Raw genomic sequence first — 15,555 nt, 5'->3', positions numbered from 1 at the left:
AAGCCATTTTTCTAATCCTTGGGGATATACAGAGTCTAATATTTCATTTACAAATTTTAATTTAGAGATCATAAGAGTACCAATCAAGTGACTCATTACCAAGTGATCAAAAGCCAAATGTTAAATCTGACTCATTTGTTGCAAAAATGAAAATTCCAAATTCAGTTACATAAATTTGTTTGACTCTAACTTTTAATTAATTGTTTGACAATTTTTATGATTTCCAAAACAAATGATTCAAACCCAAAGGGGACACACTGCCTGCATTATATAGAGATGATTCAAATCTTAAATTCTAAAACTTCAAGGCCAACTTCAAAGTTGATTTTCCTGAGAATCATAGATTTTCTAGTGAAAAAACTAGCTGGCCTTTTTTGATGGTAGACTATATTAACCCATGTTTGCTCAATTTGACATGCATTAATAGCACATTCTTTACACATTTCCATAATTGCAAAAACTTCATAGTATATTGCTTTTGTCTAAAATGAGGCAAAGTATGACATTCATTTTGCTTAATGGTTGAGTGGACAGAAATAAAACCACTCTGGGCAGTGAATGTCTGATGTTCAGTAAGTTTTACACTCTAGCTTGACAACTTGTATCTGAGCCATGTGACTCACATTTATGCCTTAGCAAAATTACAAAATATTTCATGCCAAATATCTCTAGGATCATTGGCAAATAACACCTTAGAGAGTTAATTCCACAAATACCGGCAGTCCTCAGAAACCATCCCATAAAATAGAAAAATAGATGACTGCTGTGAAGGATAAGGCTTTATTTCAGATTAGTTTTTTTTATCAGAGAGTTGAGTTTAACCTTCTGTTCTCTGTGGATAGATTGAAATAAAAACTACTTTCTTTGGGAAGAAATTTTCATTGGACTTTTGTTTTCCTAAAGCTTATGTCAAGAAACATTATTTTAACATCTTAGAGACTGCCTAGAAAAAATATAATGAACTTCTGTTTTACAAATGAACTAATTTTCTATTTAAATGATATGAAGGAAAATTATTTGAATAATCATTATCCAACATTAACTCTAAATCACACTTTAATCTTTGTTAATTTCTTTCAATCAAAATTTTTACTTGCTCTATTAATGCAAAGAATATGACAACCTTTCCTTCTGCATACTTCATAGCGGAAGTGAAATGTATTATTGTATCAATCATCTGGATCATCCTCCTAAAACTCTGCCTTATTCAAAATTCTACCAAACTCCCTATTTCCTATTAAATGCAACAAAACTTTTAGCCAGGCAACCAGGGTTTGTAGCAATTCTGACTTTTGAGTCCTCTCTTAATACTTTACATTTCATCCAGACTGTATTCTGGTCCATATTAAGGGCCTTGTTACATTTTCAGGTTCACCCCCATGCTTTCTTCATGTTATTATCTCTTGACAGAATGCCCTCTTTCCAAGTTTAGTCTGTAACAGATCATCCTTCAAGGCTCAGCCAAATGAGTCCCTCCAAGTGGGAGGCTGGCAAAAAAGGATTTTACTCTCATGGGCATACATTGATTACTTGTATGCACACACCACTGATTTTTCATTCACATAAGGATCTTATAAGCATGAAGAGTTATAAAGAATAGGTTAATGTAATTGAATAATTAATCAGAGTTATTTAATTTTAATTTAAATTAATTCTATGTATTCCTCCACAATGCTAGGAAAGAACAGAATAGTTACTTTCTGGATATTCTTGATGTGACTCTAGTTGAATTTTACCATGATGGTTCAATTGAAGCGATCTGCCACTGTACTCTCTCTGCATATAAGTTTAATTGTTCCTTTAGAGAAATGAGCTTTTTGTTTTCCCCCCCAATATGGGGTTACTCTAAGAAAGGGCACGAATACAAAATGCAGGCTATGCCTGTAGACAGGAAAAGATCTCTCTTACTAGAGATTAGTTGGAAATATGAAACATGAAAAATGAAAGAAAATACAATCCTAACACAGTTTTTAGTAAAACAGTTTATAAACCAGAGGCATTAATCACAGTGTCAACTTGGATTTCTCGAGCAACAGAAACTTGATTTTTTTGACACTCTCTGCTGCTGCTTATTTAAGTAAAAATATCCCCATGTCAGCTCAAGATAGCAAGATATGGAAAGTAACTGGGAGTCCAAAAGTTTGGATTCTGTTCTCAGCTCCTTTACAATCTGGTACTAGGTCCTTCAGGTATCTTCTCGGTATGAACCTCAATTACAAGAAATTTCTTTCTTTCTCCATCCAAGGTTGTCTTAGAAAGAAATTCTTTCTGAAAGGTAGTGGACGGTGACACTCAACTGACTTCCCTTCAACTTTATAGGGGATTAAGCTTTTCCTTTGGGTTTGCATCATTTCTCAGGAATGCTTATGAAGCTTTTCTTTATACTTGCATTATAAAAACACTTTTCTGTCTTTCCCAAAAGTATTTCCTATTCCATAGCATTCAATTTTAATGAAAACTATTTATCTAGCCCCTACAGAGCCCAGAGGTATCATATATTAAAACAAAAATATTATTATATCATATATTCCTGAAGATTGAAAGTTCTCTGGAACAGATGATGTTCTTCAAATATTCATCTGTTAACAACCCTGTGCTCTGGTCAAAATGCATACAGGTATACAAACATCATAGTCCATTCTGAATTTTAATTAACTCTACCAACACTGATCAATAACTTCTTCAAAACTAAGTATATAAATATAAACAATAAGTATATTTCAATACACATTTAAATAGAAATAATAGTTTATGTCAAAACATACAATTCCACAGATCTCTAAGGAAAAGAATATGGAAGAGGGCCTATTCAGGCATCAGCCCAATTTTCCTGTGCAGACTGTCAAAAAGCATAGAAGGTAAAACCTTGTTGAGAAACCCTGGGGTGAATGCATAATGCTGAAAAATTTGGAAAGAACTTTTTGGTGAAACAGACATTGAGTTTAGCCATTAGAACCACTGTTAAATATTTTAAGTGGTCTGTCCATGGGCATTGGAAGGAAAGTTATGAATATAGCAGTCATTGTGACTCATGAAAATTAACAGATAATGAGCTTTATCAAGCTCATATGCCAAAATCTTGACATTACATTTTTTTCTTTAGTTTAAAATTTTAAGATATTTTAAGGAATACTGGACCAAGTTGGTAAGAAAGCAACTTTTTGAGAGTCTGTTCAGTTGTTTGGAAACAACCTGAGATTCAATGCTGTTCCCATGTCCTTGCTTGGTTTGTAAAGGAACAGCAAACAAAAAGAGACTCTACAGGCCACAACTTTGTAAACCCAAAGTAATAATTTTTCCATAGTTTTTAATAATTAATATTTATGAAGCTTAGCTCGATAACTTTTCATTACCTTAGAAAAGATACTTGAATTACAGTTATAAAATTCTATTGCATAAAGACAGGGTCCCTGATCTCAAGGAGCTTTCATTTTGAGATAATGATGAATTTGATAGCAAAAAAATGCCTTGTAATGTATTTTGGTGAACAGTTTTTCTTCATGCTGGGTTGTATTTTACAGTTAATGGGGTATTTTATTACACTTCTTATTTAGCATTTATTTGGAGGCCTAAGGAGATGGAAAGAATGGCTTGGAAAAAACTTAAAATTAAATAAAGGCAGGGCACTAGGGGAGGACAAGAAAAAACAAACAAACAAACAAACACTTTTTTTCTGCCTCGATTGTAGAAGCCAGTGGATGTTATTGTTATCCATTCCCCTTTTTTCGTATAGTGCCCAGCATAGTCTTCATAAATGATGAAAGAATAAATATACAAATGAGAAAAAAGATCTAAATAAGCTTCAGTCTTTCTCTTTTTTATAAAATTTATAATTTGTAAATTTGCCTATATATTAATAGCACTCAGTAGACCTTCACAGTGGTGACCATCATAATTTTATATAATGAGAAAAAAATCCTGTTTTACTATAACTTATCAGTTGCCTCCAGAATTAATTCCATTTTTTCATTTGAATATAAAATTGAAAGCAACTCATTCAAGTTAGCATGTGAAAGGCCAAAAAAGTCTCAGGATAATGCCTAAAACTTTATAAGAAAATATATAAAAGATTCCACTCTCCATTTCACACATTTCATTCTCTCCTTCTTCTTTCCCATTGCTCCCCCTTCCTCAATTACACTCCTACTTCAGAAACACTGCTTTTTCACTCAACTTCAGCTTGCCCTTTGTGGCACAAATATTTATGAAGTCTATTAGAGTACCTAAATGAATGTTTTTTGATGAGCTGCAATGCAAAAACACTGTAGAACCATGGATCTGAGAGCTTAAAGTATCCACATAGTCTATTTAAATGAGGTGGTGCTATATACAGAAACAAGTATTATTTTGTTGCGTCTATCCTACAAATAAGAAAGTTGAGGGCTTCCCTGGTGGCGCAGTGGTTAAGAATCCGCCTGCCAATGCAGGTGACACGGGTTCGAGCCCTGGTCCGGGAAGATCCCACATGCCACGGTGCAACTAAGCCCGTGCACCACAACTACTGAGCCTGCGTGTGCTCTAGAGTCCGCGAGCCACAACTACTGAAGCCCGTGCGCCTAGAACCCGTGCTCCACAACAGGAGAAGCCACCACAATGAAAAGCCTGTGCACTGCAACTAGAGAAAGCCCGTGCACAGCAACGAAGACCCAACGCAGCCAAAAATAAATAAATAAATAATTAAAAAAATAATAATAAACTATAAAAAAAAAAAAAGTCGAGGACTAGAGAGGTCAGTATCTAAGGTCACACAATAATTTAGCAAAAAAGCTGGACCAAGAGCTCAGCTCTTACATTCTGATCCAATATTCTCTCAGCCAAAATTCACTGTGGTCCCAGCGTGGGGTGTTTCTTTGGGTAATAACTGTAACAGCTTTAGGCAGTCACACTCATTCAACAAGTCACTAGAAAGAATGCATCTCTCGATGCATATAGTATACTACATTCATTCAACTTTCACTCAACAAATATGCCAAATGCCTACCATATGCTGAACCCTGAGGACAAAATAGACCTTATCCCTGATTTTATGGAGCTTACGGTCTAGTAGGTGAGACAAGATAGACATTAAATAATCAATTATACAATGGAATGTATAAATATGGTGAGAAGCCCTGGCTACAGTATTGAGAGTATATCAGATAGAGAAAAGAACAGAAATATTCTACTCAATATTCTGTAATAACCTATATGGGAAAAGAATCTGAAAATAATGGATATATGTATGTGTATAACTGAATCACTTTGCTGTACACCTGCTACTAAGACAACATTGTAAATCAACTATACTCCAATATAAAATAAAAATTTAAAAAAAAAAGAGAAAAGAACAGATGAAGGGAGACTAGTTAACAACTATTGCAGTGATATCAACAAGAAATAACATATCCTGTGCTAGGGTGGTGGAGAGTGGACTGAAAGAAATGGGTAGAATAAGTGCTGTTTGGAGCACAAAATCATTAGCACTTAAAGATGGCCAGGATATGGAATGAAGGAAAGGGAGATGAAAAGAAAACTCTTAGTTCTGATTTGTGAAACCACCTCATTAGTAACTTTCAACTATCACAAGGTGCTTTGTATATTGATCTTCATAAAGCTGAGGGAGGAAAAACAAGAAACCTGTCAAAACATGTAGGAGTATTCCATATAAATCAAAGTGCCTATAAAAAAAATCTGATCCACAGATAGAAAAAGTACAATGTATTGAGTTGTCGCTTAAATTTTTTATGCCACACATTTAGAGAAATTGTTTATTTTCTTATCTTTGTTTAAATCAAGCAGCCAAGTCCTTAAAAAGCTAACACTATTTATTCTAAAATTTAGCTTTAGATTTAATGTAAATTAGGGAGGTAGGTACATTGAGACAGTTTTAAATTAATACACTTAATAAGATAGCTTTACCTATGCCTTGAGTTAAATCAACCAAGCTTACTATCTATAGTGAATCTGAGATTGCATATGTTTTTTTTTTTTTTTTAAATAGTGTTTTGTGGATTTTTTTCCTTTTTTTTTTTTTAATTATTTTCATTATATATTTATTTATTTATTTTTGGCTGTGTTGGGTCTTCGTTTCTGTGCGAGGGCTTTCTCTAGTTGTGGCAAGCGGGGGCCACTCTTCATTGCGGTGCGCGGGCCTCTCATTATCGTGGCCTCTCTTGTTGCGGAGCACAGGCTCCAGACGCGCAGGCTCAGCAGCTGTGGCTCACGGGCCCAGCTGCTCCGCGGCATGTGGGATCTTCCCAGACCAGGGCTCGAACCCGTGTCCCCTGCATTGGCAGGCAGATTCTCAACCACTGCGCCACCAGGGAAGCCCTGCATATGTTTTTTACAGTAGAATGAATTTATATTTTAGCTGAAAAGATTAACTTTATTGCTTTTTGTAAAGCTCCTCATATCTTCAGCTAGCTTATCTATTCCATTAGGCATTCATTTTGCCTCACTGAACTGAGCCCTGAGCTAAGCCTCTTTGCCAATATAAAATTGGACTTCAACAGAAGAAATAATAGCCATAAGCACAAAACTTATACATATGGAAGAGCAATAAATGTTCAAACTGGGGCAAATAATAAAGCTTCCCAGCTTGGAAAGTTGTTGAATTCCTAAGACACTATATCTTTCATTATACATTTCCTCTCCCTAATATTAGTGATTGCACAAACTTTAAAACAACAATAATACAGCTTCTAAAATTAAATTATTTACATACAATTAAACCACTCTGAATATTATGACGATAGAGTCTGTGCAGATGGTTTGAATTAATTAAATTAAGGTTATATCTACCAATTTACTCCCATCTTCACCAATAAGAGTTGTGTGACTTTTTTTCACAATAACTATAGATGACATATGTCTGTTACAAAACTGGGCTCCTACAGAAGGTATCAATATTGTCTTGGTCCTCTTCAGTGATTCTGGGTTGGTCACTGTCCATTCAAATATCCTAGTATATGCAATTACTACTGGGGACAACATGCCACTGGTTTCAATTTCCCCAACAGGGTGCATTTATGGATTCTCTGTCAGATAACAAGGGTCTTTAGCATATCATCTCGACAATTTCTAAGAAGCTTTAACATAAAAATTTCTTTTAGTCATTTTATAAAGTTGAACCTTTAAAACCCAATCAAAATTCCTAGTTTAACATGTACAGAAAAAGACCCTTTCCTCACTCCCTGTATTTGAGAAGATCATATACTATAAGGAGGCTTTTAGGGGGATAGTGTTATAGTGTTGAGTGAAATACTTTTCCTACAAAAACAGTTCAACTGTAGTGCATCTCAATTTCCCAATTCATTTTCCTTTCCAATTTAAATGCATTGATGACATCTATCACAAAATAGAAGGCAAATATGTTCCCTCCATCTATTTCTTATCTTGGAGAGGAAATACCTCCTGCTTCTCCAACAAAAGTCACTTTATAACTCCACTGTTGTAGATTTTTTCCAAGTCATCTGAAGATGCAATAGGATAATTTTGCATCAGGTTACTACTTGCCTCATGGAACAAGAGATTTTCTTCAAATGACATGATGATTTGAGGCTATTTTTGTTCCTTCTGTAATTTTTTTGCGTCATATGTCTTTACTAACCCTTAATTACCATAATCTCTAGGGCAGCATTAGTTCAGCTCAAACGAGTGAGACATCTTTATATCAATTTTATCAATTAACAAATATAGTAGAAGTCAATTAAAATTAGACATAGAAATATTCACAGCCAGATATCATAATGAAGTAGAAAGAGAAAATAAATAAGTGTTCATATTTTGGGCTTCGTTTAACTTAATGATTCTAGCAAAGCTGAGGCCAAAACAACTGTTTGTCTGTCTTGAAAAGTCCTTTGAATAAAATCATTTATTGTCAAATTATATCAATAATTATTCCCTTTTTATTAGATTTTCTTTTTAGTTTCAATAAAATATCTTTGAGGTACTTAATATTCCCTTGTGATTCTAAGAAGAAACAGGTTCTTTTAAGTATCAATATTTTCCAGAAGATAAGCAAGTAAACCTCGTATTTAGTTAAGGAGAATACCAGGACACTGGGATATTTATAAAAAGAGAATTGATTTTAAATACACATGATAATTACTCTATTTTAGGGGGTAGCTCAAAAGAGCTAAAATAATAAACTTGCAAATTGGTACTAAATTTATTTTATTCAACTTACTCTTTTCAATTATTTATGTATAAATATAAAAATAATATGACATTTGGATATTTCCAAAAGGCTCAAAATATTTCCTTCTCTTGGACGTGCAAAACTATGATAAAGGCAAGAGTATGAGATTTTTCGAATTACAGGTTTAAACTTGGTAGAACTATTTTTGTTTTATGCTTAAAAAGGGTTTCTTCTAGCTCATATTTTAATAACATTTTTCTATGAAAAAGCATCTTTCTGTGACTATATTATTATAGAATGTTATAGTTGTTCTGAAAATGGCATACTGAGTCCTTCGTCCCTTCTTTGGTTGATTTTTGCTTAACTCTTTGGACTTTCTTGAACAGAATTACAATGAGAAAGCAAAGAAGTCTGTTGCTAAGGGAAGAAGCAATATTAAATTTTTGTTTCAACACTGAGTTAGGAGTCTTCGACAGCCTCACGTTTTGGCAAGACATTTCTTCTAAACCTGCTGAAAATACATTTTCTTTGGCATGAGAGAGGGATACCAGAAATCAGTGGCAGGGAATATAAGAGATAAGAAAAAGAGTGGAAGAAAATAATATTGAGGTTAAAAAGAAAAGCTTTTTTGGTATATTGAAAGGGCATTACAAGTTTGCTAATGTATAAAGGAAATTATTGCTTTCTCTCTTCTTTCACTAACGGATGGGTGTTTTATCTCTTCATTGACAATAAAAGTCAAACTATGGATATATCAATATCACAAGGGAAATATTAAATGATATTTGTATTATCTCCTTCCAGGCTAACTGCTTTGTCCAAACACATAGTGTAAAAGCAAGGTTCAGGTTAAGGTAGAACTCAAAGCCCTCTGGTTGGAAAAAAATGTGAATGTTTGCTCTGAAGCTGAAGTTAAGAGTTAGTAGGTAGAATTTTACTAAGAACCGTATTCAATACAATTAATCTGAAATAGATTTTCCAATAGAACCATATAGAACTGTCTATTAATTATCAACATGAATATTTGCCCTTTGCAATGTTTAGGCAATAGCAGCCAGAGAAGAAACTTGGGGAACCATGCTCTGATTTGGAATGAACATGGGAAAATGGCAGAAGATGTCATAGGAAATCCCTGGGGAGAAGGAAGGAGATAAAAGTGGAATTACTAAAAGATGGTCAAAGGAACTCACAGTCAGGATCTAAAATAGATCACTCAAATTCATATCAGAAATGTAACTTTAATCTCTTAAGTTAAAATCCACAAGGCAACAGAGATACATTTAGAAAAGACCTGTTAGGTAGTCAACTAAAAGATTCTCTTACATGGTTAAATCAATTTTTATCTAGTAATAACCACAAGGAATGGACATGCCATATGATTTCCATCATATTTCATAAGGTACCTTTCTCAGATAAGATCCATACTCTCAGCAATAAATCATAACCTGTAACGCTTTAAAACCTCCATCTCCCTTTTGTTTTAAGAACCGTTAGCCTATAATATGAGGATGGCAACATAATAAGTAACGGGATTTTACTTTGGCAGCAAATACGTGTGTTCCTGTGATTCTTACCTGCCCCCCTTTAGGCTGGTATTTGATGTTGTCTGTTGATCCAATTTTGGATTTGACATTCTTCAGGTCTGGCAGTGGTTGGTTGATAAGCCGAAGTTGCTTGGGAGTAGCAGGAGATTTTGGAGGCGTACGTATAATGGCAACTTTCTTCTCACTGGGCACCAAGATGGCAGACTTGGGGGTTCCTGGTGTGTGAGGGGTCCTGGGGTAGCTAGGGGTTCCAGGAGTGCCTGGTGTGCGTGAAGAATAGCTTGGTGGGGTGCCAGGAGTGATGGCGGTTGATCCGGGGGTAGTGGGTGTTGAAGTGCCACTTTTTCCTGCTCTGCGAATTGGCTCTGACCCTATATTAACAAACAAAACAGAACCCAAACCACAGTGTCAGAAAGTTCTCCTGGAGACACCCCTCTTCCCATCCATTGTTAGAACTCATAATTCATTAAATTTCTAAAGGGTTTAGAATATTTATGAATTTCAACAATGCTCGAAAAGGTGAGAACCTCCTATTTTTAGGCCCATAAACTGGTGACATTCTTTTGATTCTATCAACGTGAAGATAATACTTGGGTTTTCCTGATTTAGTCTTAATTCTCATTATGAATGTGTCAAAAGTATTTTCTTCTTGTGTGATCATTTAGGCATATGGATCTGCCTTTAGTTGGAAAAATAGTCTGCACTTAACGTTCTTTGTGGGCTCATATTTACTGAAGAGTCCTTGAATGACATGCAGACCACTCGTTCTTTTGTGTAGTAAGTTTATTCCGAGATCCAGGTGGATACACAACATAAAATTGTATATTTAGATCACATGCTTTTGGCCTGCATAGAAAACTATTTAATTCTAAATAAAAAAAAAATCTAGTTCTCTCCTTAGAAAAGTGGGATGTTATAAAAATTTATTCACAGTGAATCTTGTACCTGATTATGTTTGTAAATATTTCCTTTATAAGGAAATATATCTTAGCTCTTATTAGAAAAAACAAAACAAAACAATTCCTTTCCTTAGAAAAGTAGGGTGTTGTAGCAATATGTTCACAGTGAATCTTGTACCAGATTCTGTTTTCTCCCATACTTTCATTACTAGTTTGCAGTTTGGAGTCAAATCAATAATCCTTCACTGTCTATTAATAATAAAGATATTGTGAGGTGTATTTCTTTGCCTCAACTTGATGTTAACCTCATTTTATCATTTAACTCATTTCCCCTCATTTTCCTATGCTATGTTTCTCACATTATTTTTTTAATGTGGGGTTAAATGCCATTTCAAATGCTTTTTTGAAAGAATAATGATATAAATCAGTATACACCTTAACAGATTTCAAAGCACTTTTGTGAATACCGAACATTTGATAACCAAACATACACACACGCAGTAGAGGCAGCTCTTATTATGTCTAATTTAACAGTAAGGACATTGAGGTTCATTTACCCAGATGATACTAAATGCTAAGCCAGATATGATATTTAGCTTCTTAATATTTGTTGAACTTTCTCTTAACTCTAAAAATCTTTTGTCTAAAATAATACATTGATTCCAATAATAGAACACTGATTTACATTGTTTACATTTATTATACAAATTCTTTCACTTTTTAAAATATTTTATAGAAGGGCATGATTTTTATTTTTTACTACTGAGTATGTAACTTTGTAAAATCAATGAATCTTCTGGAAATTTTGTAGAGGATAAAGATATAACTCATTAATTTTAAAATCAATGAAGTAAAAGGGATCGTAGAGTCATCTGATGTAATTCATCATCAGTGCAGAAAGTTCTTCCTGAGAAAGGAGACAATTAATCTTTGCTTAAATATTTACAAGGAGTGAGCTGAAGAGCGCTTCTGAGATAATTGTAGTCTGCAGACAAAGTAAATCTACCCATTGGTCTAGACTCTGTCTCCTGGATAACCAGAATAATTTTACTTCCTCTCTCAGTGAACAGTTTTCACGTATCAAGGCAAAGTTGCCCTGTGTCCTTTTGGTCTTTTAGTAGAAGGGCAAGACATGGGTAGACTATTCAACTGGCAATATGAAATGGGATCTGAGAAGAGTAAAGTGATAAATCGGTGATTTTTATTGCTTCCCACAAATATGACATTTCAAGACCAGGATAACACAACCACATTCAACTTGTCTTTTTGTAGATTCCTGGCTATAACATTTGTTTATGTCAAGGTTTTGATGTTGGTTTGAGTCAGTCACTATGTCCTGAAAAATCTCTTCAGAAACTTATTTCTTCCTCAAATGTATTCTCCATCACGTCATCACTTTTAAATAGCTCAGGTCTTTTGGGGAGAGGGATCACCTCTGTATTATTTGCCGCTCTACCTAACACTGGTGTCTTTTATGGGGCCTGAACACAGCAGGAGCTCAACATATTTTTTTTTAATAGTATGAATTTGATTCAGAATATATCCAAGTGTGCTGAGGTATTTTTCACTTCATGAAGACTGAGTTAAAGCAATAATCTGGATGTGCATAACAATATTTACTAAAAGAAACATTTGTGTAAAAGTAAGAGTTATTTCTACACCCCTAGAAAATGGCTTTAAGTTTTGAAAAAGTAAAGGAGGAAGGTTCCGTGTTATATCTGGAGAATGAGAAAAAAACACAAGTATTAAGAAGCTCTTAATGCTGCTGTTCAATAGATATGATCAATTTTTATTGTAATAAATTATGTTCTAGTCATCAAAAATGACAAATTTTTGTTTGTGTTTCTTACTAGTTCTGAAATAGAAAAGATTAAATCTAAATTACTAAAACGATTTAAAAAATATTTATGAGTTACTCTATGACACTATGTTCTTATCTATCTTGTCAACTCTTCAATGACAATGTCTTTCCCTCCTCTTGGGATGATGAACTTCCTGCATAGCACTTTCTTTCAAATCTTTTCAATAGCTGTACAAAATGCTAGAATATTCCTGTGTGCAGTTAAGGAGATGATAGGCAAATGGGAGGAGGCAAACTGCTTGTTCTGCTAATTGCTCTGCCTTTTAGCTATTGCTATGTAGAGCTAAAATAGACCCTATGTCCTAGATTATCAGAGTATCTGTTATGTTCATTACCAAATAATATAATGCTGTATGCTTATGAGCATAAGTCAAGGTAAAAAGTCAAAATAGAATTGGCTCAGAACATAAAAAGCAATTTGTATACAGATACATTTTAAAAGGCAGAGTACAGTGGCTCAAAGATGTGGATTTATGTAAGAAAATGTCATTTTGCTTCCATAGCAACACATACAAGCATAATTCAAGGTGTGCCTTTGGGAAGCACTCGGTGCCTTTGTGTTGGGTCAACATCCCTGGGGTAACTGCTGATGCCCAATTCCAACTCCAGGTATTTGGAGTTAAATTCTCTTCTCTGGAGATTACTCTTAAACATCTTCTTTGCTAGTTCCTTTGCATACTTTACACGCGTTAAGGTGAAAAAGAGTTTTAGTGATTTCAAAGTGTTCCTAGCATGTATTTCAAAGGATGTTAATGCTTCATGAATCCAAACGGTGTGGGACACAATGGCTTTAATTATAATAAACACTTTCACTGTAGGCAAAAAACACTGTTTAAGTGTCATACCAAATAGTCACATTTGAAGTGGGGCAATTATTATTAAATACTTAGAAAATAAGTGGTGAAATCAACTATAATGTGTTAGTAGTAGCAATTTCCAACACCTTTGTAATGGATTTTAAATGATAGAGATGCTATTCTCCAAATGTTTCCACCATTTTGTAATAGTTTTTAAATGACAGGGATACTATTCTCCAAGTGATTCTACAGAACAGTTTCCTAATACTATTTCTTCTAAATAAATACAGAGAAGACATTTAGAGGATAGGTTGTGAACTTATCAGTGGGCTGAAAACCAAATTCAACCATTTACTAGCTGTGTAGTATTGAACAAGTTACTGTCTTTAAAAGGTCAGTTTTCTCATCAGTAGATTTAATGAGGTTATTAATACCTAACCATCAGCATTGTTAATTAAACTGACTGAAAAATGTGTCTTAAGATTTTAGCACATATATGTGATTAATAAATGGTAGTATTTTTGTGGTAACAGAAACATGTTTATGAAAATAATTTAAACTACTAGATAGTCTTGGTAGCAACACGGCACATAAGTGGGTAATGATTGGAAATTTTTATATTCTTTACATAAACTGTGATAATTGCTGACCATTACATTATGAAATCAAAAGAAATTGAAGCTATTGCACAGAACATGCTATGTTTACAGCCTCATTGGAATGCAAATTCTTACCAAATTGAGCAGGATCCTTAATTTTGATTGTTGATTTTCTAGTGAGATTTTAGGACTTGGAATTCTAATAAAAGTTAAGCTTTTATATTTAAAAAGTCCCTGGACTTCCCTGGTGGTCCAGTGGTTAAGACTCCGAGCTTCCACTGCAGAGGGCACGGGTTCCACCCCTGGTCGGGGAAGTTCGGTACACCGTGTGGTGTGGCCAAAAAAAAAAAACCCTGACTATTGGTTTTCTCTACTAATTAGTTCTTTCGAATTTTCTTTTTTACTTTAAACTTGAAGAGAGAAAATATATTCTGAAAACGACTTTATTTCAATCCTATTTAATGGATAATGAGGTAGTATGTACTCATTTCCTCCATCAGTTGTTTTGACTCAAATAATTGTTTTGTACCCATTGAGAGTCTGGATCTCTGATTCTTAGGACAAATATAATCTGATTTTAATGCATATTTTATTTGCAAATGTAAAATATAAGTACATTATAAGCTACTCCACTTAAGGGATTTTTTAAAAATGAATGAAAACGAAGCCAAAGCAAAATAAACCTACTAGTGGTCCGCCGTGCAGAAGAGGAGATAGAACTGTTGAGAGAGAAGGAGTTCTCATCTCTGTCTCCTGATACGCCTCGGCGAGGAGGGAGAATGGAGGACGGTCTCGGCAGAGAAGAGCGCTTTTCTGGGCTCTTGGTTACTCCATCCTGATTGGGGAAAATAAAACGACGTTGGGTTCCTGTGAATCTTCGTTTTAATTATACAAAGTAATTACATTGCTCTGGCTAATTTTCCTCCTGTGCTGATAGATGAATTTCTTTTAATCCACACTACTGACTTTTATATACTTATAAGCATTTCTGCTTCAAAACTTAGAAAGAATTCAGATTTGCCTAGAGGTTTTATAAAAATATATTATTTTGGAGTTAGTGCTAAAAATCGATGGTGAAATTCAAATTCTAAATGATAACATGGATAAAAATAATGTGCTCAAGTAGTCTCCAGGTAATTAATAATTTTAACTGAGAAGTCTTCATCAGCATGATAATGTATTAATCAGAAAGGACCGGCAGAAGGGCACTGCATGAGCAGTATTTAGCAATGATCACCACCATATACTGTGCACTTACGTGACAGGAGTGCTAAGCACTTTACATCCATTTATGATTTAATTTTTACAAAAAATGTTATATGCATTTTAGAGCTGAGGAAACAGCTTTCATCAGTTTATGTAATTTTTTCAAAAATCACTGAGTTGAGAGGTAGCAGAGTTAGTATTAAATCTTGATGTGTCTGACACTGAGCCCAAACTATTATATTATATATAATATAATTTGGTACAATATTATATATAATATGCCATATGTAACATCATATATATATTTTGTATTTGAAATTTTATTAAATATCAAATAAATAATAAATAAATTATGCATTGCATATCTTACAAAAAGACATCTATTTTTTAATGATTAGACTAGTTATAACTATTGAAACACTTAATTTGTACTTGTTTTTAATAAGGTCTATTGTTTATATGTCAAACACTTCAGAACTGAAAGTCTTTGCTTTCATACATTTACTGAATTGTGTCCTTCTCCCAAATTA

At 34.0% G+C, this 15,555-nt stretch overlaps 1 protein-coding gene across 34 annotated transcripts in view; it reads right to left on the bottom strand.

Annotated features, from left to right (window-relative positions):
- Positions 1 to 15,555, bottom strand: part of MAP2 (microtubule associated protein 2) — a 279,762-nt gene that overhangs the window by 11,719 nt on the left and 252,488 nt on the right. For all 34 annotated transcript variants that reach the window (XM_007187833.2, XM_057551246.1, XM_007187834.2 and 31 more), the window contains 2 exons: positions 14,507 to 14,654; positions 9,694 to 10,034 (listed from right to left, as the gene is read on the bottom strand). In XM_007187833.2, coding sequence (XP_007187895.2) covers positions 9,694 to 10,034; positions 14,507 to 14,654 — 489 coding nt within the window. The remainder of the gene's footprint in view (positions 1 to 9,693; positions 10,035 to 14,506; positions 14,655 to 15,555) is intronic.

Source organism: Balaenoptera acutorostrata, chromosome 8, assembly GCF_949987535.1.
Source record: "Balaenoptera acutorostrata chromosome 8, mBalAcu1.1, whole genome shotgun sequence".
Taxonomy (NCBI): Eukaryota; Metazoa; Chordata; class Mammalia; order Artiodactyla; family Balaenopteridae; genus Balaenoptera; species Balaenoptera acutorostrata.
Note: the sequence above shows the minus strand (reverse complement) of the source record. Positions and strands in the feature narration are given on the sequence as shown.